At 39.0% G+C, this 24,020-nt stretch overlaps 4 protein-coding genes across 18 annotated transcripts in view; 2 read left to right on the top strand and 2 right to left on the bottom strand.

Moving 5' to 3' along the window:
- The first annotated feature begins 499 nt into the window (after positions 1-499).
- Positions 500-2,235, top strand: e(r) (enhancer of rudimentary). Of its 10 annotated transcripts, none has more exons than XM_020949768.2 (4): positions 518-712; positions 1,190-1,283; positions 1,413-1,559; positions 1,619-2,235. In XM_020949768.2, exon 4 carries the CDS (start codon positions 1,627-1,629, stop codon positions 1,939-1,941), a length of 315 nt encoding a protein of 104 aa, XP_020805427.1. In that variant the 5' UTR covers positions 518-712; positions 1,190-1,283; positions 1,413-1,559; positions 1,619-1,626; the 3' UTR covers positions 1,942-2,235. The 10 variants fall into 10 exon arrangements, with proteins under 10 accessions (XP_020805431.1, XP_020805427.1, XP_020805428.1 ...); XM_020949769.2 differs by having other exon boundaries at positions 576-712; positions 1,413-1,529; XM_086836278.1 differs by lacking the exon at positions 518-712 and adding an exon at positions 763-991 and having other exon boundaries at positions 1,413-1,529.
- Positions 2,236-3,762: 1,527 nt separating this feature from the next.
- Rbm13 (RNA-binding motif protein 13) lies at positions 3,763-5,671 on the bottom strand. The gene is made up of 4 exons (XM_020949767.2): positions 5,526-5,671; positions 5,415-5,461; positions 4,461-5,238; positions 3,763-4,042 (listed from the first exon to the last, which is right to left on the bottom strand). Exons 1-4 carry the CDS (start codon positions 5,538-5,540, stop codon positions 3,899-3,901), a joined length of 984 nt encoding a protein of 327 aa, XP_020805426.1. The 5' UTR covers positions 5,541-5,671; the 3' UTR covers positions 3,763-3,898.
- A 232-nt stretch (positions 5,672-5,903) lies between these two features.
- Positions 5,904-8,879, top strand: LOC110181741 (uncharacterized). The gene is made up of 4 exons (XM_020949600.2): positions 5,904-6,241; positions 6,308-6,685; positions 6,746-7,403; positions 7,464-8,879. The coding sequence occupies exons 1-4, from the start codon at positions 6,141-6,143 to the stop codon at positions 8,442-8,444; spliced, it is 2,118 nt and encodes a 705-aa protein (XP_020805259.2). The 5' UTR covers positions 5,904-6,140; the 3' UTR covers positions 8,445-8,879.
- A 62-nt stretch (positions 8,880-8,941) lies between these two features.
- The window catches only part of NFAT (nuclear factor of activated T cells 3), a 49,119-nt gene continuing 34,040 nt past the window's right edge, over positions 8,942-24,020 (bottom strand). For 3 of the 6 annotated variants that reach the window (XM_086836227.1, XM_086836225.1, XM_086836226.1), the window contains 6 exons: positions 19,811-20,231; positions 19,590-19,746; positions 19,273-19,520; positions 18,882-19,065; positions 12,018-14,108; positions 8,942-11,314 (listed from right to left, as the gene is read on the bottom strand). In XM_086836227.1, the coding sequence (XP_086692353.1) occupies positions 11,310-11,314; positions 12,018-14,108; positions 18,882-19,065; positions 19,273-19,520; positions 19,590-19,746; positions 19,811-20,231 (3,106 nt within the window). In that variant the 3' untranslated portion in view covers positions 8,942-11,309. Of the gene's footprint in view, positions 11,315-12,017; positions 14,109-16,258; positions 16,924-18,881; positions 19,066-19,272; positions 19,521-19,589; positions 19,747-19,810; positions 20,232-21,504; positions 22,252-24,020 lie in introns of those variants that run through there. The other 3 variants (XM_086836224.1, XM_086836223.1, XM_086836228.1) reach the window with 2 other exon arrangements.

Below are 24,020 nucleotides of genomic sequence, written 5' to 3'. Positions count from 1 at the left end.
CGCTTTCAATCGCTTGCTAAACAAATTAAAAAGGCGATCGCAGATTTTTTGTTTTCGTTCTGCTGCCGCTGTGACAGCGCTGCCGCGGCGTCGGCTCAAATACGGATTAGTGGTGGGCGCGTGCCTGTCTTTCTTAGCACGACCCGACACGAGCTTCACTGATCACGTCGTGAACCAGTACAAGTTTCAATAAGCATTTTTAAGCATAGCCTTTAATTATTAATGGAAATTAGCGCCTACTCTTTTACTTGAAATAAAATACTTGCCTAGAGTCAAATAGTTAAGGTTTTAAAAACTATTTTTAAGCAACATTAAGTCAATTCAATTTTACGACCGGTGCTCATCTCTAATGCTCAGCTGGTTCAAAAATGGACTAATTAGCGTTGACTGCCACCATAACTGGCATAAGAAAATAATCGATTAGTCCCAATTTGCCTAGCAAAGTTCTGCACCTACTCGTTATGTTCTTCTTCTTATTCTAATTGGATGCTGTGAAACCATTTCCAGTTTTAACACCCTTATAAGTTTGTAATCGGGAGCCAGCAAAATGATCGCACTGTTTATAAAAAGCATATCGATAATCAGATATTTATTTTTATCGATATGTTGACACTTCAGATGTCTTTCCCATCCCTACTGGCAAATAAAACGCCAAGACCGGGCCCTAAATTTGTCGTATTAAAGAATTAAAACACAAAACAATAAATAACTGGTAAGTTTTACGATCGGGTTAGGGTCGCACTTTGCGAAAACTCCTCGTTTATGGTGAACATTTAGTTAAAGAGTTAGACGCTGTTTGGTGCAATACAATACTGCACACACACATACAGGCATGCGGCCTTCGGCTTCTGTGCGTGTGTGTACAAATGTTTGTGTCAATTCAGCGGCGAAAACAAGCCACGAAATAGAGAAATACACCAATCCCTTAAAGTTCCAATTGTTTTCCAAGCGCCTATTAATAGGTAGATGAGTTTTTCTAAGTGCTGCTCTGGTAATTGAAATACCGCAAGTTGTGGAAATAAAATAACAAAATCTTCCCTCGCACATGTACATGTAAATTTTAATGCAATGGTAGTGGTGGCCTGCGAATGAGAGAGAGGGAGAAAGATGGATGGAAGGATGCACAGAACATCATATTTTTCGTCTTCTTCATTTTCGGTGATTTCTCACTAAATTGTCTTTTTTGCAGAATTCTCAAAATCAAACAGAAAAACTACTACTACAGCGCATAAAACACACATCAAGAGTCTCGGACTTCATAAGCAATCGGTACTTAGAAAAAGGTTCGTTTTCACAGTACCATGTTTACTCGTCTCTAATTCGGTTCATTCAAAAATGGTGGCTTGTAAGAAAAGGAAACAAGGCACCTAGATCTAGTTTGTCATAGAAATAAACGTCTAAATACCTTTCAGATAATATTAATAATACACCACAGGCATAAAGAACTATTTCTCAAGAACAAAAAACAGGACAATTTACAATGAATTTCAAGTCTAATAACGATTTATGTGGCAAACCACATAACCAATGTACGTTTTAAGTGCTCCAGTTTAACCCAAGTAAATGAGGATTGTATTAATATTATTAATAATACTAATTGAACATTATTTCGCTCCAGAGAACACCATGTCGCACACAATCCTATTGGTGCAGCCGGGCGTTCGCCCAGAAACGCGCACCTACTGCGATTTCGAGAGCGTAAACGAGTGCATGGAGGGCGTCTGCAAGATATACGAGGAGCATCTGAAGCGGCGCAATCCGAACACCCCAACTATCACCTACGACATTAGCCAATTGTTCGACTTCATCGACACTCTGATGGACATCAGCTGCATGGTGTATCAGAAGAGCACCAACACTTACGCCCCGTACAATAAAGACTGGATCAAGGAGAAGATCTATGTGCTGCTACGCCAGGCGGCCTTTAGCCCCAATGCCTAGGATACCAAAACAAGTAATAATAACGTAACTAACCGGCAGTTAAACTAAGAGACACCATTAACTTAACGGAGGACAAGAGTACACACCACCGTCACCACACCAGCCACATGAGGAGAATTGGGGAAATGGAAAATGCAACTCCCAGACTCGAACATGAAACCAAACTACGATCGATGATATATCTTGGATCTGGTGCCGAGGACGATTAAATACAAAGAGAAAATGCAACTGTTTAACTTAGTAATGGAAACCCTATTTTACAACTACTAATATAATGTATATATATACACTCAATTGACGACCATGTGTGTTTTCAATGAAAAGTTGTGTGTGCTCGTTATTGTGCTACTGGATATTAATACTCTGGATCCAAAAACGATATTTGGGTAATACACTTTGCAAATATTGTCTTTCGCTTTCTAAGCTAATTTTTGTTTTTAGAGTTGATAATAAAACAAGAATGTTGTATAACATTTAGGTATACCTAACAGTTTTATCACTTTCTGTTCGTTCTACCATTTGGATCAAATATTGAGCTTTTTCGCAATTATTATTTAAAGAGCTTAGATGTTAAATATTAGACATATTTAGATATAATATAAGATATCACCCTTTCTCGATATGCATATGTACATCCCTAGCACCCTCAGTGTTTCATGCTCTTTGAGCCAATTTATAGGCTTCTTGCCTTGAGTTTGAGTGCTTATTTAGCTCTTAGAATGTTCTCGGCCTAAGTCAATAACAATAAGAGTTTACGGCAACTGAAAGCTTACTCAATCTAACAAAGGGAAGCCATATAAATATATAGTTTCCCCCTCTCTGCTGCCTGTTAGGCTTGTCAATATGTTTTCGCTGGGGTTAAGAATATAAACCCCCCTCAAAGCCGGCTATAAACCTCGATTATCCACTGTAAGTTCCGGCCGGCGTTTTTTTTTTATGGCCAAATTAAACAAGACCTGAAGAACCTTTGCCCACAGATTTAGATGCTTGGGAATGACCTTGTCGATGCGGCATCTGTTATCCAATCTACCGCCGCATGTATGGATTCGATACGATCTCTGGGGCTGGGCCGGGTTTTTGAATCGGTTGGCTGCGCGTTGCTGCATTGAACTTGGCGTGCGATATTTAATTAGCCCCGCAGCAGCAGCATTTCATTTAATATGAGTGTAGAGTAACCCGTCAGCAAAAATGTGCGATTCCACAGGTGTACGTATGCATATCGAGTTGGGAAATACCCATTATTATATAGATAATATATATACGAAGGCGTCACGGAAATACAAGACCTATTACTGTTATTAATTATTTAAATTTGTGAAAATTTTGAGATGTTTCTTAAATCTTTAAAAGCTCTTGCTGAATAATAATTGAAGTTGTAGATATTTTTGTTAAAAAAACCTATTTCAAAACAATACTCTACTATTAACTATTAGATTTTCTCCTAATCTCAATTATTCTTACTAATAGTTTTAATTTACCTATACTTCATGAAGTATCTAAACTCTTAAGGAGTTTTATTATCAGAAACAAAGTGTTTATAGATCGTATATTCCCTGTAACTCCACTGATTTCCTAGGGTCAGGCATAAAACTGTAGCTCTAGCACAAAATTGTTCATATAGTTTTTCTTCTCTTTTTGTTTTTTTATAATATTATATCAAACTGGTTTTGTTGTTGCAATGCCGCAATTTCAATGTCAAGCTCCAGTAGCAGCCGCCTTTTTTGGTCAGAATACAAAGTGAGAGAGACGGCTGCTACCAGCTATGACTCCTCTCTCTCTCTAACTGTCTATCTGTCTGTCTAGGAACAAACACACACTGTCTTTGAAGAATCTCTGGGTTCCTTTTCTTTATCATTTCGTAAAGTTCTATTCTTAAACGGAATTACAAACGTAATTGGCTAAACATTAAGGGGTTTGCTAACAGCTACGGGGGAGTATATATGAAAAGTGGACCTGGCTAATGGCGACGCAGCCGCTGGGCCTCAGCCTCAGTCTCCACTTCATACTCGTACTCCACCTCCAGTTTCGGTTTCGAGCGGCTCTTGGATTTGGCGTCCTTCTTGCTTTTCGATTTTGGTTTCTTGTCGGGCACTTGGATATCCTGTATTGTGATATTTAATTTATTTCGGTTGTAGTTCTGTTTTTAAATATTTTTCTTAGGGTTTTCTTTTCGATTTTTTGGCAAATTTAAAACTGGAGCTTAAAACTTTACGCGCACACCGAATGGAAAAACTGCAACTGAATGGAAAAGCAAGGGGGAGCTAGCTCGAAAGCTCGCACAGCTTCTCAGACGGGGCGCGGAACTTGTTTACTATTTATTACTAATTATGGTATTTTTTTAAAAGTTATACGCAAAGTAGGATCTTTATATAAGTGTGATACTTGTTACAGATTCAGAATATAAATATTTTAATGATTTCCTTTAGCAATTCGGTATAATAATGTACCTTCAAAAAGAAACCCTAAGAAAGTGCCAAAAAATCTGTAGGAAACCCCCAAGTTAAGCAGGGGAAACTTACCTCAATATCATCAGCATCCGCATTATCGTCTTCATCGGACTCGCCGAAATCGCTACCCATTTCCACCTCCTCGCGGTGGCCGGAATCACTGTCGTAATCATCATCCTCATCATCATCATCGTCGGTGTCGGCTTCCACAAACTCCTCACGCAGAAGATCTCTGTTTGTTTCTGCCTCATCATCCACCTCCATTTCGTGCTCCAATTCCAGCTCCTGCTCCTCCTCGTCCTCATCCTCCTCTTCGTCTTCCTCCTCATCGACACGCTCCGCCTCCAGAGCCTTATTAAAGGCCGTCTGTGAGAAATTATAGATGTCACGGTATGTGCCATGCTTGAGACGGTCCATCAGCGCCTTCTCAATGTGATTATCGATCTTGGCCGCCACCAGAGCCTTCTCCTCGCGTCTCGCCTCACGGCGCTCAATCTTGGTGGACAGCGGAACAATCAGCTTCTGGCGTCTCAGCTTCAGTTTGCGCATTCTCATCAGATACTGAGTGATCTTCAAGAAACGCTGCTTGTTCTTGGCAATCATATATTTGGGCCAGAAGACGAGATTCTCGTTAATCTGTTCGATGGCCTTCTCAAAGTTCCGCGACAGCTTGATCCGTTCCCACAGTTTGCTGGGCGTATGCGACCTTTCCGCCGTTTTGATAAATAAATATATGATGCCCTTCTCCTCGCGAACGGTGGCATACTGCGAATTGGCCAGGGGACAGGTGCGTCTCGTGCAGAGACCCGTGAGGTTGTACTCATGGCGGCAGAAGGTGCGAGTGTCCGTCCTAAATAGGGTAATTTCAATATCAATTTTAATTCATATCTTGAAAGGAAACTGTCTTGATATCAGTGCAGGCTTGAAAAGACTTAAACGAGTCTTCAGAACTTCTAAGCTTTGCTATTGTTCTTTTCAAGCGCACACTGTATTTACACTTTAAAATTAACAATAAAAGAAGCTCACTTGACTTTGTGCGAGCAAAACGACTTGTTGATGATGCTCCAAACCACCTGCAAATATATATGCATTTAGAAATATATGATGAAATTACAACACGGGCAATAATCAACTCACATCGTCGTGCTGCATGATGAGGCGGTTTAGCTTTTAACTTAGTTTTTAAGTTTTTAATTAAATATGGGAACACGTGCAACGAACGCCGCGTTAAACGAAAAACATATGGTTGTGATTATTCGATAGGCGCGATAACAACAGTGGTCTGCTATCGATGAGAATAAGCGGTGACGCAAACCACAGATATTGCAGTGATTACAATAATCAATTGAAACTTAAAACTTATAAAATGCATACTTTATTGGGAACCGGTTATACAAAGATGATATTTTCAATAATTCAGTCATTTAATTGTAAAGGGAATTGCCTAAATACTTTAATCTTTTATTTCACTCATTTGCGAATGTCATGAAAACATCGATATCTGCGAAAATAGATGCTTCTTCAGCTCAACCATGCGTGCTATCTTAAGCGATATATATCGTGTCATTTTGCTTGGTTATGTTACTCTGCGCGCGAAAAAAAAAGAAGAAATTGCATTCCGAGCAACCGGCGTCACCTTTGGGTTTAACTCAATAAACCCGGCATTACGGTGCACTTTTGCATAGTGCAACTATTCAGAAGCAGACCATAGGATCAGCAGCATCAGCAGCAGCTCTGTAACTAAGCATAATTATGATGGATCAACTGTTGCCGCTGGCGGCCGCAAGTCTGCCCATACTGGCCATTATCTTCGTGCTCGGTCTGTCCGCACACAAGGGATACACGAATATACGGTAAGGATACGGCAAAACCCACTCACTAAACTTTAACTCAATGCGGTTGACATAAACTTTCGCCAGATCCCGGTACAATGCCAGCGTCAATTGCTGGTTCTGCAGCGGCGACCACAGCGTTCCCTATGCCGAGCGGAACAGCTGGACCTGTCCGCGCTGTGACCAGTACAATGGTTTTACCAAGGATGGCGACTATAACCGGGACATGACCTCGCAGCGGGACTGCAGCCAGGTTTCGCGAAAGAGCAGCTCGCAGGGCAGCTCCACCATCTGTGCGAACTCCTACTATGCGGATGTCCTTGGCTCGAGTCCTGCCATGGCGACCATGAGCAGCAATGGTCTGTGCGACAGTTGCAATGAGGCACAGCGCCTGAAGGTGGAGAAGCTGGCACAGTTTGAGCCCAAGAACGAGGGCCGCTTTGATCAGGAACTAAAGGTTTTTAGGTGAGAATAAAGGAAAAGACATAGTCTGGCTGGAATATGTAATTATTGACCATATTCCAGAGAACAACTGGAGCAACAGTATCGCCTTTGCAGCACTTGTGAGCGGCATGTGAACGGAGTCCTTCACGAGAAGAAAAAGATGGTGCTGGGATCCAAGTTCCTTAACTTTGTTATCAAGGGAGCCGCACTGCTCAAGCAGCCATATATCAATCGCCTGGCCACCGCCCAGAGACAACAGAAATTACAGCGCTATCGTCATGTTTTGCTTGTCCTGACAATTGTCAACATTCTGTGCCTGATCTGCCGGATGCCACAAGCAACCAGCGAACAATTTACAAATATCCTGGGACAAACCATTGGTTCAGCCCTGTTCCACGCTTACTCGCACGTCTTGACCCTCGTTCGTGTCCTGGTTTCGGGTGTGATAGGAAGCCTTGTCGAAAAGCAAGATGTGACGGCCAAGCTCATGCTATATCTCAGCACCTTTGGCAAGCTCTTGCTCTATTCCGTGGGCCTGAGCCATCAGCAGGCGCAGCAGGCCACCTTTGCTTCCTGTTTCATCAGCAGTTATCCGTATGCCATGCTTGCACTTAGCTTCCTGCACAAGATCAACGATGGCCTCAAGTTTACGCGCTTCACGGTCATCCTGCTTCTGTGGAGTGCCTACGCTAGGGGCATCTCGATGCTGGCACCGCACATTGACGGCATCTCTCTCACAGTGAGTATTTGGTAAAATTTTAAATTAATTTCGTTTTTTACACACATCTATTCATGTTAGCTGCTGGGCAGTGTAATAACCATCGGCCTGCTGACCACCAATCGCTCAAATCTGCTGAGACTGTCTGCAAACAATGACGAGTCCGCCGACGACAGTTTCCATCGGCTGTGTGCGGACGAGTGTATCAGCGATGAGGAGACCCTGAGTATGCTTAGCCAGCAGTTGAGTGACTGCAGCAATATATCCCAGGGTCTGCGCTCCCCCACAATCTACCAATCCACAGCTCCGTCAGTTTCGGCTAGGAGCCAAGTCGTGGTGCCACCGGCATCATCTGTGCTCTCTCTGGATTCACTGCACCTCTCGAATCATCATCAACAGCAGCAGCACTCTTGGCGTGGTAATGGTGCAGGAGTCGCAAATTCACTGAGCGGATCCTCAGTGTTCCAGCAGAAACAGCGGCAGCAGCACCAGCACCAGCACCAGCAGCACCAACAACAGCAAATGATGATGCGTCAATGGAATCGGGGAGCTGCTCCCCTGGCCAGTAACGGACAACGGGAATACGCACGATCAACGCAAAGCCTACTGATGCCATCACGTTTGCCATCTGGCATAATGAGCGCCAGAAGTACTACCGGATTGAGCGGTGATGTCAATGCCTGGCTGGCGGCCAATCAAAGCATGAACCAGGACCTACGCACTGCCAGTGTAATGCGCCAACATCACGACGATGTCTTTGAGGATAAGCTACAGCAGCAGACGCTGCCACAGCTATTGTCACGCACCTCGTCACAGTCCTCTGGTTTCGAGTCCCATCCCAGACCAGAATCCTGCCAAGGACCAGCATCACCATTTTCGATGCGAGACTACAATTGCTCGGTGCCGGTACCCGCGGCCAGCCCTTACCAGTTCCCTGGGCAGCAGCAGCAGCAGCAGCATCATCATCACAATAACAACCACAACCACCAAACCATTCAGCCAGGCGATCTGCTGAGGAAATGGATCGATGACGCGGCCAGGGCACCACACCACCTCCACTAAATAGAGAGATTTTACAATTTACAAACGTTTTTATACAAAGAGAAGGAGATAAAGAAGGAGAGAATGGATCTACGAGTATATCTTAGCCTTGTTCTGACATCCTCCTATATTTTTACCTATTGTTTTGTTCACCAATTGCTTGTCAAACCACCAGCTCAGGTTCAGGTTAAGTAATCCTAGTCTTAGTAGGAGGAGGTTCATGTGTTCATCTAAGGATAGGAATTCACTCTAGGCAAACAATTGTACATACTATAGGCCTTAGTGCTTAGGTATTAAACTAAATCTCTTACAAATGATTATTGTTTTTGGAAATATATTATAATAAAGTATGGACAAAAGCGGTAAATATAAAATAAATAAACATATTTAAATAAACTTGCCGTCTGTTTAAGGGAATTTAAATATTAAAATAAAGTTCAATTACTGCTAAACAAATATTGATTTGCCTCTTTAGACAATCATACCACACTCTTCCAATAATGACTCAATAGTTTTGGTTCTTTTTCAAAGATTTTTTAAATTTTTATTCACATAAAAAGAGATAACACGAGCAGAATTCATAATTGTTTCTGTAGACGACGTGGGGGCTAGGGGAAGGCTCATTCTCTACAAAAAGCAACAACTAATCAGTTTCGGTGTAAAATTGATGTACATATGTACATCAAAATGTTTCACAATGTCAATTGATACGTATGTATGTGTCAGCTACAGTTACAGGTGCCTCTCCTTAACCTCACATTTCAGTTTCGTCAGTTTTGAATCGATTTTTAACTCGGTTTTCATCAGCTTCTGCACTTTGGGCAATAAGAACATCAAAAATACATTCATTTTATTCATTGTAAAGTCATAGATATATGTATATGGGTGTGTGTATATATATGTATATATATAGCATAAATTATTTATGTATAAAGTGTATAACATTTAACACTAACACTATATTCTTAAGCGCTGGCTTTCCGCATCTCTCTCGCTCTGCGTCTCACACTTGCACCTACTTACTTACAACTCGCTAGCCCGTTAACTCGCTCTATCGCTATCTCGCTTTCGTTCGATGACTCGCTAGTAGTTCAGTACCTCGTACTCGTAACTCGTAACTAGAAGTTCGTAACACGTACTCGTTACTCGTTATTCGTACTCGTTACTCGCATTTCGTAACTTTGTAACTCGTAACATTTAAAATTTAATGAGGAATATGCAATCTCTGAGATTGTTTAACACATTTTAACACTCGCACGAATATCTATCTAGACTTTACGTATGTCAATCAAATTGTTTAATATTTATCAAGCATTACGTTATTAATAAAAAAAAACAATTAAAAAAAAATAACATACATATGTATATAGTGTATATATTAGTTATATATAATTGTAGCAGCCTGTTGCTTTCTTTGTTTGTTGGTTCTAGTGTTTTCAGTTTTAGTTTTTTATTCTTGGGAGTGGGCGAAATTCGTGGTTGGAATTGGTGTGTTTTGTAATTGTAAAAAAAATGTTTATAAATAGTCGGTAAATAGTGGCTATATAATTATTATTATTATTACAACAAATGCAGATTTCTTCAATCGATCTTGATCTTCAATAATTAATTTTTGGGGCCTGTTTATGGAGTTTCCTCGTCACTATAATTATTAATATTTATGTACTAACTGCTACAATTAAATCGGTTTGTTCTGCTTCAGTTTCAGTTTATCAGTTTTTTCGTGGCTTCTTAATTTCGTATATATGTATATATCTTGTAGTTTAGGATAATTCCGATATCTCTGGGCTTACACATAACAACTATCATCAACATTAAGGGGTATTCATAATAATAGCAATATATATATTTACGTAATAGTAATGGTAATTTATAAAATAATAGTTATAGTAATAGTAATAGTTGCAGTAATAACATTTGTTACTCTTTATTTGTGTTTTGTTTGTGTGTTTTCTTCTTCCTTTTCCTTCAATTATAATTTAAAACAAATAACTATGTTAAAACCGTAAAACAAAAAATAATAATTGCATATTTTCTTTAAATCAACAAAAGTCTTTTGGAATTTCTCGCATATTCATTATATTCGTAGGCTACACATAATATGTTTATATATATATATATATTTATTTTTATATAAATTATTAACTGTATATAATAAATTTCTCTTCGTGTTTTGTTTTCCCAAAAAAAAAGTAATTATCCTAATTTTAGCGCCAAACATATTTGTGTGTTAAGGCAATAGTTAAAAATATACATAACTTAAATTCTGAAACACAAAAAAAAGGAAATTTACAAATCAGACTTTATTATGAAAGATTTAGGCTTTTCAGCTCATTAAAAAAAAAAACAAAAAAGCGTTTTCCAACTCATTTTCATTTTCTTCCCATTTTCAGTTTGCTTCTTCATTTGCTGTTTCTTTCTGTTTTTAATCTTATTTTGTTTTATTTATATTTTTGTTGTTTTGTTTCGGGTATTGTTTCAAGGGTAATGTATATGGCAGTCGTTATCTTTTGTTTTTCTGTAACCTTTTGAGATAATTTTTGATTATTTCGTTCAAAATCATTATTAAATAGAAAAAAAAATAATTAAAATAATAATATATATAATATTTACTTCCTAAAACGTCTGCTTTTTTGCGGATTTTTGTAACTTCATCTTAAAATCTTCCTATCCATATTTGTTTTTCAATTTTACTCAATTTTTAACTTGGTCAAAAAGTTGGTCCACATTGAAACCGTTAGTTAATCCATCAAAAGGTGTGTTTCTCTACCTAAATATATCGTATATACTTAATTCTAAGCCTGTGTGTAGAAGTAACATTTATTGTTATTGTTAAGAAAAAAAAATATAATAAACAAGTCCACGTAGTTTAATTTGTTGATCCATTTAAACTGATAACGAAAAGAGAAGAATATAAAAATTAAGTTAGTTAAGTTAGATTATAGTTTTATAAATATTAATGCATTCATGTCCATCCAAAAACATTATAAAGGATAAAGGATTATAATCTTATAAAATTATAAGCTGCGTGTCGCCAGACGATTTATTTTTGTACTCTAAAGCATTACGTTCGCATCTTATTCTTAATATTTTTAAAATTTTGCTAGGTATTTTTAATTAAGTCAGAAGCTGGTTACGCTATGAAGGAGTCATTTCCGACCGTATAAATCATATATATTCTTGATCAGCATGAACAGCCGAGTAGATCTATCCACCTCAGGCAGAAAATAATTAAAAAAAATTTTTTTTCCAAATTTTACATCGTTAAAATTTGTTTAAAAATTAACAAAAAATTAAAATTTTATTAAACGTTAAACTGAGTATGCAGATTTATTAACCTAACAAAAACTAATATAGGAGAGCTTTCCGAATTAAAATTAATGCTTTTTTGGCTTTGTTATGCGTTTTTTAAACCTTGATTTGTGGAAAAAAATTTTATATAATTATAAATTTCAAGAATGCGAATATTTTAAGCTTAGTTATTATCAATATTCGATTTGATCCTATAATTCAATTGGAAATTTCTTATTTTAAATAACATTATATTATTATTATCCGATATATTGTTTTATTTGAGCACATAAAGAAACTCACTCTGATCAAAGGTGCTCGGATTAATATAGCTGATCAGATCCTGATCCGACATCGTGGTCAGCTCCTGCGGTATTGGTTGCGGCTGTACCGCCACTGCCGCCGCTGCAGCCACAGCTCCAACGGCTGCCGGAAGAATAATGCTGCCGGCTGTGCTGGGAGCCGATGCCTGTTGGGTCATCACCGCTCCATTGGTGGTCACGGCAGCGGTGGCCACCGACTTTTGCAACGCATTCTCGCTGGCCAGTGCAACGATCAGAGATTCTTGTGGTGTCGGCGGCACCACCACCGGCAAATGATGGCCATGATGATGTCCGGTTACATGATGACTGTGTCCATGTCCATGGCTATGGCTGTGACCATGATGATGGCCATGATGCTGGGCATGATGACTGTGATTCAGTGACTGGAAGTTGGCCGCCTCCACGGCAACGGCTGCGGCAGCGGCAGCCGCTGTTTCTGGTGTCGCCGAATGATTGGACAGCAGCATATTGACATCCGCGGGATTAGGATTAACCGTGACAGCGACGCCTGCCTGCGGGGAATGGGAGTGCGAGTGATGGCGATGGTAATGATGCTGCTGCTCCTGCTCCTGCTCTTGCGTGGTTATAAAATCGGCCGCCGCCTTGAGAATCATATTGCTGACGGCCGTCGATGTGGCAGTGGCCGCCACCTCCGGCTGCATGACAGCCGGTGGCATCGGTGGCAGGGTATCCACAACATTAACACCGCCCACAACTGCTGCCGCTGTCGGTGGACTCATCATGATGTTGCTGAGGGCCAAGGCAGCCACTGCAGCGTCCTGTTGCGTTGGCTCCGGTTGCATGGCAATATCATTCAATATGGAATTGGCCATGGTCACTTGGTGCGGTGCCAGAATGTTAGGCACCACCGCTGTGGCGGCTCCATTTGCCGAGCACAAAATGGTTGAGGGGGAGACAGCGGGATTCATGATAATATCAGTGGATAGGCCACCGCCGGTCACATCCACAGGGGCGGATTGCAGACCAGCAGCGCCGGCTAAAGCGGCCGCCGGTTCCGAATTGAGTATAATATCCTGTGTTAATGGTGAACTATTGGGTGAACTCTCGCTGCCGCTAAGGGAACTGCTGCTCGAATTGGTGGAGCTCAGCGAGGACAGGCTACGTTCCAGGACAACGGTGTGCGGTGGCGGTGGTGGTGCTGCCGCAATGCCCACCTTGGCCTGCAATATGTCGGTCAAAGCGTGATCAATAACCGCCGATGTGGTGAACAAGGCCGGTTCAGTTGTTCCATTGCTGCTGACCACCGATGTGGATTTGGTTAGTTCGTCTATGAACTTGTGCACTTGCTGCTGCACCTGTTGCTGCTGAACCTGCTGTTGTTGCACCTGCTGTTGCACTTGCTGTTGCACTTGCTGTTGTTGCTGGGGCTGCTGTTGCTGTTGCTGCTGCTGCTGCTGTTGTTGCTCTTGCAACTGCTGCTGCTGTTCCTGCATCTGTTCTTGCAACTGTTGATGCTGCTGCACGACATGCTTCACAATCTCATTCTTAACAGCCATCTCGACGGCCACAGCAACGGCAGCGGGATCGATGTCAACGGCTGCTGCCACAGCAGCGGCTGTGGCTGGTGCCACAACGGCAGGGAAGCCGGGCAAGCTGTTGGATTGATCATACATGATGGTGTCCAGGCTGGGCTTTCGTGTAACGAATCGATGATGATACTGCATGGCGGCATTTGGGCTATCCGGCGTCGATTCACCAGTGAGGGGACTGTGCGAACTGCTATCATCCAGGAGTTCCGTCTTCAGGGCCTCGGCACTGGCCACGGCATTCAGATGGACCAGCTGCTGCTGTTGCTGATCGGTGATCATGGGCGTGGCGCTGGGCAGCGATGAGCGACGAAGGCCTATTGGGATCTGTGTGGTTATCGGTGGCGGCATCATACCCGAATCGATCTCATGCTTGGCCTCCACATTGGCATCGGTCACCGAGGATGAACCTGAAGCTGGAGCTGTAGGATTGTTAGTTCCGGCCGAGCCAGTCCAGCCAACGCCGCTGGAGCCACTGGTGCTGCCACTGGGCGCCGCTGTGGTATCCATGAAACTGCTCACATCTACAAGAAGGAACAACAATAGATATGGAAGAGAAGCCTCTTAGTAATCACATTTTGGTGGCATGTCAAGCAATCGTCATCAATCATCGTTCATCATCAATCAATAAGAAATCATAAGAAAAAAATAAAGAGGATATGTAAAAACAGTCAGGGGTGGGGCTGGGGGAAAGCGCTTAGTCCTAGGTTTTAGGTTCCAGGTTTCTAAGAACGAGAGTTCCGGCGGAGAGAGATCCGCCAAAGTCCGAGTGCCCTTCTTCTGCTGCTCTTTCTCTATCGATGTTGAGTACTACAGCTTACAAATAAAAAAAAAAACTAAAAAAAAAATAAAATACAACAACAACAAACTTAAACTATTTAGAGAGCAAGAAGAGCATTCGAATTTTTTGGATCTGCCATCTCCTCTGGACGTTGGGGTAGGGGTTTTGGTCACTAAAACTAATTAATTAAGAACTAAATTAAGTCTAGATATCAACTAAATTATTTTTATTGCTTAAATGTAGCTTATGCTTGGTATTTCATGGCCATTCGTTCATCCTTTCATCACTTTATCATACATTCACCAAAGAGGGAATTGGAGAAAACAACACTAAGAGCTAAGAGGGAACTACGAGCATTTAAAATATATTTTTAAACACACACAGAATAATTAAGAGGCTTAAAACAAACCACACCAAAAGCTGACGAAATCATTTTATAATAATTAATATAAAAAAAAGATCTAAACTGGATCAGACGCTATGGTCGTTCTAAACAATCAAATAAATCACCTTCAGACAAACATTCACACAATTACAGAGCATTGGTGAAAAAACTTCACCAATTAAAATCGCTGAAACAATCATTTCAAGCAATCATCAAATTCAACAACCATTCACCAACAACACTCTTAAAGGTCAACTATCATTCACAAACAACGCTTTTGTTATTCAATCATCACTCACCAGCAACGCTCTTAAATTCGCTCACCAATCATTCACCAACCACAACTCAACAATTCAACATAATCATTTGAAAAACTATTTTAAAAATGCCAGAATCAATCTTTATTCACCAAACATCATATCCATTCATAACTCAATCACACACCACATCATACTCCAAGCTATTCATTCTTAAGACTATTGGCTTATTTAATTATGTCTAGTTATTGAACTTAATAGCTACTGTTTATATTTATATGTATATACCAAGAATTTATGGATTAGTAGTTGGTAGGTTCTATCAGGAGCCGGATATACACTAATTTTATTTCTCCTAATACTTCTAAGCGGGGTCGCATTGATCTAAAGCTGTTGTCGTTCTTTAGGCGTAATGTTGAGGCTCTGAAGTCGAGCGATGCTTTAAATTCCACTCGTTCTAGACGAGTCCCATCACTACCACCTCTTATTTATATGGGTCTTTCAGAACAAGTTCCCGCTAATGTACGTGTTGTCCTTATATTTGATTCGTCTTCTGCATTTGGATAATTATTTCTTTCACTGTCTAATATTTGGTAAATATTTCCATCTTTGGTCTCCATCATAGAACCAAGAATTCCGTACATGATCTGATGTGATTAGTATTTAAGGGAAAACAGAAATTGAATTTAGGAATATAAATATTTGTAATTTGAGAATAGGTCTCAATTTGCGTAAAACAAAATTTTGGTGAGAATGGAAGTAGAATTTGCTTAGTGAAATATGTATATAGAACACAACTCATGACTGATTTCACATAAATTAGTATTAGATACCAATGAATGATAAGAACTATAGAGCCTGAAGAGGCATTTGTATGATTTTCCAATCGAAATCCCAAAGAAATTTCAAAACTATGCTCTAACAAACTCTATAAAATCTTCCAAAATTACGAAGATGCCTACAAAAATGGGGTTAGCTTTGGGTGACTATGGAAATATAACCCGTATTTATATAGGGGATGCTTAAAGATAATGCTCTAAGGTTATATGGTTGTGAAATGGGTTTCCCTTAATAGTTAATAGTAATGGTAAGTGTTTGTGTGTGTGGTGTGTTGGTGTGTTGGTGTGTGTAGGGTATTAATTAAAAGACATATATAAAGAGAAAAATTGAGTACGAAATGGCAAAAAAGAATTTGTACGTTTGGTCATATTAATTTGCAGGTCATTTTTTGATCTCTAAAAAAAATGTGGATTTGTTTTTGATTTTTTTTTTTTTTTTTTGTTTTAACCAGTACCCTAAAACGTATCCTTGATGCTGAACGTAGAGCTGATGGCTAGAGATGAGTAGAGGAGAGGTTGAGATGCTGATGAGGAAGACTCAAGTCCGTCGCCGGTCAGGTCATCTATTCCAAGGGGGTCGTCGGGTCTCCTCGTCCGGTATCGATCGCTGACATAGATTGTTCCATTTTATAGGGTATCATTTTTTGTACAATTCGTGTTATTTCGTGTGACGTGTGTGTGGTTGTATGGGTTGTTCTTGTCTATCGCAGTCACTTATCGATCGTTTCGATTAATGCGATTCTTACGATTGCCGCAATCGATAGTTCTTTCGATCTCTCATGGCTTTTGGAGTTCCAAGGCGTTGCTTTCCCAGCAAGCTTTTCATTTATTTTATTCTGCGGCCTTTCTTTTCGTTTGCCTCTTTGCTATATTTATTATAATATATATATGTATATATTTACTATATATATATACACATATATGTATATATAGAGAGAGAGAGATACAGGATATGTCGGTGTCTATATACTTGTTATATGGACTTAATTTTGGATTGTAATTTTGGCCTTGCATTTTATAGCACTCAAAATTGGTTACATATTTGACTATATATAGTTAGTTTGAGCACCTAAATTGCTAAGAGAAAGGGGAAGGAGGAAGAATATAAAGTAAAAATATATATATGCATATTTTTTTCGGAAGATGTTTTTTTTTTAAGGTTTGGTGAAGGGAAGGAGTTTCTTTTTTTTTTTGCTGTTTAAAGATATCCTGATCTTTGACTTGATTTTGTGAGGGAATATCTGCCTTTTTGTGGTTATTTCTTCTTCACGAATCCTCCTGAATTCTTCTGCTTCTGCTTTTGCTGTTGCTGCTGCTGATTGTTCATCTTGTGTTGGTTTTTATCTCGCTTTTGGTTGAGTTTTCCTTTTGGGTAAGAAATGTTTTCTTTTTTTTGGGGGGGGTAGGATAAACTTGATCAAGAAAACTCTGCATTTCATTCAAAGCCCACACACATACATCCAGCACAGACACACGCTCAGGCAAGCACACACACACACACGCACAGCAAACACACTCACACCCACTAAGCACACACACACAGAAATAAATTAAGCCAGAAGAAAAGTGTAGCCGGAAAAGGCGAAAAACTACGGCAAAATACGGCAAATCGACCCAGAGAGAGATAAGTTCTAAACAGATAATAGGATATATATTACGAATCCTTGGAATCGCATCCAATATGGATCAGTTATCAAATATATGTATCATCGCAAAGAATCAAAATGTCAAGTTCATTCATGCAGCAGAGTTGTTTCAATCAGTTTCCGGTTCCGCTCCCGCTCCTTTCCTCACGAGAGAGAGAGGAGAAAGTGAGCGAGAGAGCGAGCGAGCGTGGAGAGAGAGAGATAGATATAAGGGGGGGAAGATTGGAGGAATTATATCTCCAAAGATTCGCCTTATATGTCAGTTATTTAATAGTTATTTTAATATTAATTTAAGGCTTTTTATGTTTTATCATTTCCTTATTTGTTTTTTGCTTTTTGTGCTTATAAATTAAGTTATTTTTTTAAAGTTATATATTTTTTTGAGTGATCGCTTTGTTTACCGCGTTTTCCTACTTAAAAATATTTAATGCTTTATTATTATATTTTTATAGATATCGATTCTGGTTTCATGCGTTATTCGTACAGAGAAAGGTAGAGAGAAAGTAAGTAAGTAGAAAGTATGAAGGGGGAGGAAGGCAGGCAAAATATATAGTGTATATATATGAAAGTTCATTCATTTAGTAATGAAAATCCAAATGAGCTTAATAATGAAATGAACTCGATCTTTGGTTATTTTAACAGGCAATTGAAATGGAGAATCAAATAATGATTTAAGCTTAATTTTACAACTTTAGCTTTACATCTTTACTTAATCATAGATATTAAATTAAGAACTCATCTCTTTTTTTTTAATTTTGTTTCTTTTCGGGGTGTAAAAACATTTTAGCAAAACAATTTCATTCACCTTTCTTTGTTCAAAAGAAAAGACAGACTTGCTAATTGTTAAATATATATAAATATTCTAATACATATAAAAAAGCTAACCAAAGACAGCAGAGAGAGCGAGGTAAGAAGTTAAAATATATAAAGATAGAAATAAAGAGGGAAAGGAAGGTTAGAAAGAGCCAAAGAATAACGCATGAAACGATCTCATTTAGTTATATATTTTCTAAAGGGAATGTTTTTTGTTGTACCTACACGAACAAAAAAAAAAAAATAATAAAATTAACACCACATCAATGTTGGCATTGAAAAAATAATAAATAAAAAATATGGCAACTTAAGTATTCGGTTAGCCACTATAAATTTCATTAAATACAACTAAGAACTGCCTAAAACAAAACTGACTAGACTACCTCACCTATAAAGATTACTATCATTGGTTCTTTCAATATATATAAATCTATACATGGGAGCTAATCGGGGTAGATACGCGATCTCCGATATATCTCCCCAACTGGGAGTTTAATCGGTTGATTGGTTTCGGGTTCGGTTTCGATTACGGTTTGGTTCTGGGTTACGGACAACACTTAGTCAACAAATAGATACCTTGGGCGTGGATTGTGTTACTTAACGTACTGGCAGCCGCCAGCGTCGTATACTGTCCCTTGGGCGTATAGGTGAACGTGTGAGGTTCGCTCTTCTTGCCACTGGAAACAATCGAGACCTGAACCTGGACGGGCTTCATAAGGTTCGGATGCAGATATGGCGGTACAGTGCATATTAAATGGGTCTGCAAAGGAGTAAAGATATAAGTAAGATGTTAAGATTTTAATTACATAAGAGACAGATCTTGCAAATAACAATAAAAAGTTGATTGATCTTAGTTAAGTGATCTCTTTAAGCTCTTGTAGTATTTTCTTATACAGAGAGTAATCCTTCCTTGACTCTTCTGCTATTTACAAGCTCTATCCCATTCGGTTATCATAACAAAACGAACCTGATGAAGATATTCCTTATCTGGCAGGACGCTTTGCTCCCAGAGGGCAGCAGTTCCTCCAATTAACTGCTGACGCACTGCAATCTCGGTGGCTGGATCATCGCCATTAACACTATCATAGGTTTCCTGGAACACCACATGTGTGTCCTTTAAAAAGTTCTTGCCAATAATGAACAACTCCAGGCCACCATCCACAGGACATGAGTTAAGTGATTTTTTGCAAATCTCTGGCACACCAGGGGGTTGAGCTAAAACAAAGAAATAATTAGATATTAGTTTGTATTTTGAAATATTATTAAAATAAATGAATAACTCACTGCAAATGATGGGATTCGAGCAGACCTGAAGGGTCTCGGTGGTGCCATCGTCGCGGGTTAATTGAGTGCGGAATACCATACGGCAGCGTGTGGATTTCTTTTTGTTCTTCTGGGCCAGATGCTCTGGGAAACGATGCTCCACATCGACATTGCGTTCCTGCAGGAGGTAATTATATATTAATTATACTGTTACATGTATTTATATCTCTTTGCAGACTTACCTTTAGTATGCCAACGCAATCACAGGTAATGGTCATTTCCGTTTCCGGCTTGAAATCAATCTCGATGACCATGGTGCCATCCACTTTCTTCTCATTGCACTGCGTCGAATTCTTGCCAGCAACCTTGCAAGCCTGATAGAACATATGCGGCGCCACACGACCTATGTCAGTGCCTATGAAGACCTGAAGGACAGCATTCTTGTCGTATCCTGTTAGCCGGACAATGGGGAAACCATTCCCACTGCGATCCTTGACAGCACCGCGGCTACCCTCCGTTTGATATCTCGCCCGATGCTGTTGCTCCGGCTGTGAGACAATCTCCAGCTGCACCTGGCCATCATTGGAGCTGGCGATGCTATTCAAGGGTGTGATGGGTTGCCGCTTATTGGCCACTCTGGTGACAGTTCTTGCCGAAATGAATCTGTAGAATTTGTTGGCGAAGGAAAAGGCGGCAGCAGAAGAGACAGGAAGAGAGAGAGGGGAAGGGAGAAAAGAAATATGGGGTCAGATTCTGATCGAGAATGGAACTTTTTCGGCTCCAAGTTTGGTTTATTTGTCTAAGGATCGTTAAAACAAAAAAAAATTTGAATGAGGAATGCCTTGTACTTGTACTTGAACTTTGGCCAATGGTAGCGATCAATTGATGTTTTGGGTTGTATATATACTATAGTATTTTTTGTTGGTTAAATGATTTATGGTCTAATTTATGGTGTTTTTTAGCTGCGATTCAAAGATAAAATTCATTGCTTCAGAGATACAAAGATACAAAAGCTACAAAGCTATAGATACCAGATACAGATGAGGCCAAATAAATGTTTTGTGAATGTGAAATGGAATGGAATGAATGTTTTGCTGTTGTTAATTACACGCCGCACACACATGGAACAACATATGTACACAAATATATATATTTAAATATATATAAAAGCCAAAAGAATTTTATAGATATTTTTCATGGTTTGCATGGCACTTGCATTTGGTTTTTTTCTATCTTGCTTTCTTTCAATCGATTTGGTTTAAACAAAAACTGTTTATAATTGTTTCTAGAATTTTTTGAACACAAAAAAACAGGATAGAATGACACAAACAACAAAACACACACATTAAACAAATAATTTACAAAAAAGAACAATAAAGAATTAGAGAACAAAAGCCTCAAAGTAAATAAAAGTATGTCGAGGAAAAGGTTTTGAATCCTAAAAACTTTCAAAAAATTGTTTCTTTTCTTATTTGATTATATATCTTTATATCCCTTTTTTTTAATTAATCCGAAATTGTCTTGAATACTCTTTATAAAATTTTTAATAAATTATCTTGACTCAGCCATATTTTGAATGATTTTTCTAGGTTGCTCCACAAATCACTAAAGATTTTAATGCCTTAAGAAAAGGTGTCTAAAAATGAAATTTTGAAAGCAGAAAATTCAGTATAAATTTGTTTTTGTTTTACAATTTGTCCCTATCCCTATCCTTTCAAATTTACTTAATTTCTTTTGTATTTTTCTTTTCATTTTTGTAGCTTTTATGCCAAGAAGTGTACTTTTTTGGATTTCCAACAAATTAAACTAGAGATGCATATCTTTTTTAGAATAGATTTGATTAAATAATTTTTTTTAATTTTGTTTTAGAGAAATGATCGTTTTTTAGATGTTTTTTTTTTTGTTGGTTCGTTTCACTGAAAGCCATCCTGCTTACTTTGTCTCATTGTTGGTGCTCCGAGGCAGTTGCTTGCCCGTGGCTGGAGCGGATGCAATGGTGGCCACTTCTGGCAAGGTTGGAGCTGGAACGGGAGCTGCAGCTGGAACTGGAACTGGAACTGAGGACTCAACAGTGGTTGCTGCCACCGAATTGGCTATTTTGCGTATAAACTCATCCTCGCTGCAGGCATCATCGTTGTCCAGTTCCACCTGGTTGCATTCGAGCTTCTTGCGTTTGGTGATGTGCTTCCCATGGCGATGATGGTGATGATGATGTTGTTGCTGATGCTGTTGTTGCTGGTGATGCTGCTGCTGTTGCTGTTGCTGCTGCTGTTGGTGATGATGATGCAACAATCCGGAATAATGGAACTGTTGCTGCTGCTGCTGTTGTTGCTGCTGCTGTGTATGTTGCACCTGATGATGCTGTTGCACTGGGTGATGCTGCTGGGTAAAGGCATTTACAGCCGCTGCCACTGCCGCTTCGGTGGCCTGAAAGACACCGCCAAAGGGATCCGTAGTGGAGTTGGAACTAGTGGTGGTGGTGCCTGTGTTGGAGGTGGATTTACTGCCCACGGATGATGCCGTTGCTGCCGTCGAGTTGTTGTCGTTGACAAAGCCCGTGTCCTCGTCCAAACTGATACTGACCGGTGGCGAGGTGGTGGCTGAGGAGTCCTCTGAGGAGGAGGCCGAAACCAGATCGAGATCCTCCAGATATTGGCTCATCATATTCCGGGCGTGACGCGATCTATACGTTAACATATACACACATATATATATATATACAGACATTTATTCATGTACAGCAGCACACGCAGACAGCGTTAAGTATTATTTTAATCGATTTGTAATCGTATTTAAATCGAATCCTATCGATTAAACAGTTATCGCCTGCCTATCGATGCTCAAATCGTAATAATATTATTTACTATAAATTTATTACTTTTTTGTAATACTTTTTAAGTATTTAGATTGTAATATTTAAAATTTTGCAAGCACAATGTCTTTAGTCTAATAATAATCGATTGCTTTAAAACTCGATTATTTATTAAAATAGATATGTATAATTTTGGTTATTCCTTGATAAAAATATAATTTTATAAAATATATAGTATATAGAGAAGTAAATAAGCCCTGCAGCATTCCTAAGAAAATTGCAAAACAAATAGAAATCAACAGAGTATCAACAATCAATGTCCAATTGCATTTTAAATGCAGTCAGCGAAGTCAATTCCAAACAGAACTCAAGGGAACTGGGACTAAACTGCATATAACTGATTGGATCTGAACGAAACTAACGGCCTGTGAACTCAATCGAGATCTGTGTCTGTCTTTTATATTTAATTCGACAAGAGAATATCATGGTAGAACAGACGGTTGAATCTTGGGGAAAACAATAAAGGAGTCGAACTTAAGGAAACCGAATATAATATACCCTTGCAGTTTGCAAATCGAATTAAAGGAAATCGATCATAGCTACGTTTAAAATATTCGCATTATTTGAATCAATATTGTCGATATTTTTATATGACAATTTTTTCGAAAATTCAATGTTTAAAAATCTCATAACTAAGCTAAAAATGCATTAATTTCAAATCGGAAAGCTTTCCTATGTTCGTTTTTAAGAGGTTATCAAACCTGCGCACTCAATTTAAAATTTTAAAAAATTAATTTTTTTTTCAATTTTTTTAACTGTAACCTCTTATAAAATTTTGAAAAAATTTTATAAAATTTTTTTTCTGTCGAAGATGGCTTAATCAATTCGGCTTTTGATGCTGATCAAGAATATATATGATTTATAGGGTCGGAAATGATTCCTTCACATCGTAAAATGTTTCTGACAAAAATTAGAATACCCTAAAGAAGTATAAAAATTGCTTCGCCCAATTAATAAAGTCCCAACTAACCACATTTGTATTAAATGATTTAAATTAGTTAAATATTCCTTTATAAACATAAGAGATCAAAATAAAACAAAGTCTAACTTACTGAATCTAGTTCCCCTTATTAGCTAATACAACTGATAAAGTTAGCAAAGGTCTAGTTATATAGAGTAATGCCACATAATCCGTATACGTAAGTGATCATCCAGCGGCTATTCATTCGATCCTAATCCAAATCGTAAAATCAGAAAATCGGAACCAATGCGAATGCAGCCCCCGCCGATTGCTAATCAGTGGAGCAGAGTAAAGCAAACTCATGGCGTCAACGGTGCGTATAAGTAATCGCAGCGAAAAAGAAAAGAAAACAAGCCAAAAGTCATTGCCCAGTGAGTGGGGGAAAAATATATATATACTATATATATATAGCATGTGTGTTTTCATGTAGAGAGACTGGCCCAAAATGAATGCAAATTAAATCAGCCGCCAAAAAAATGTGCAAATAATAGGCAAAGATGAACGAACCAACAGATGATAGCACTCTGTCCTACCTAATCTTAAATACTGTTTTAGGGCTTTATCCACTTGTCAGTAAAATAATTTCCTTATTAACCTCCTTTTCAAGCACTTTGATTAG

The sequence above is a fragment of the Drosophila serrata genome, unplaced genomic scaffold (assembly GCF_035046125.1).
Source record: "Drosophila serrata isolate PLE 108 unplaced genomic scaffold, ASM3504612v1 contig_276, whole genome shotgun sequence".
Taxonomy (NCBI): Eukaryota; Metazoa; Arthropoda; class Insecta; order Diptera; family Drosophilidae; genus Drosophila; species Drosophila serrata.
This window is presented reverse-complemented; position numbering and strand designations above follow the sequence as displayed.

Excerpts from the sequence above, each read along its gene's own strand:
- Rbm13 (XM_020949767.2), bottom strand. Across the intron at positions 5,239-5,414 it reads TTTTGCTCGCACAAAGTCAA|GACGGACACTCGCACCTTCT; the intron begins GTGAGCTTCTTT and ends TACCCTATTTAG. Across the intron at positions 4,043-4,460 it reads CGGATGCTGATGATATTGAG|GATATCCAAGTGCCCGACAA; the intron begins GTAAGTTTCCCC and ends ATCACAATACAG.
- LOC110181741 (XM_020949600.2), top strand. The coding sequence starts at position 6,141 with ATGATGGATCAACTGTTGCCGCTGGCGGCCGCAAGTCTGCCCATACTG. Across the intron at positions 6,686-6,745 it reads CAGGAACTAAAGGTTTTTAG|AGAACAACTGGAGCAACAGT; the intron begins GTGAGAATAAAG and ends ACCATATTCCAG. Across the intron at positions 7,404-7,463 it reads TTGACGGCATCTCTCTCACA|CTGCTGGGCAGTGTAATAAC; the intron begins GTGAGTATTTGG and ends TATTCATGTTAG.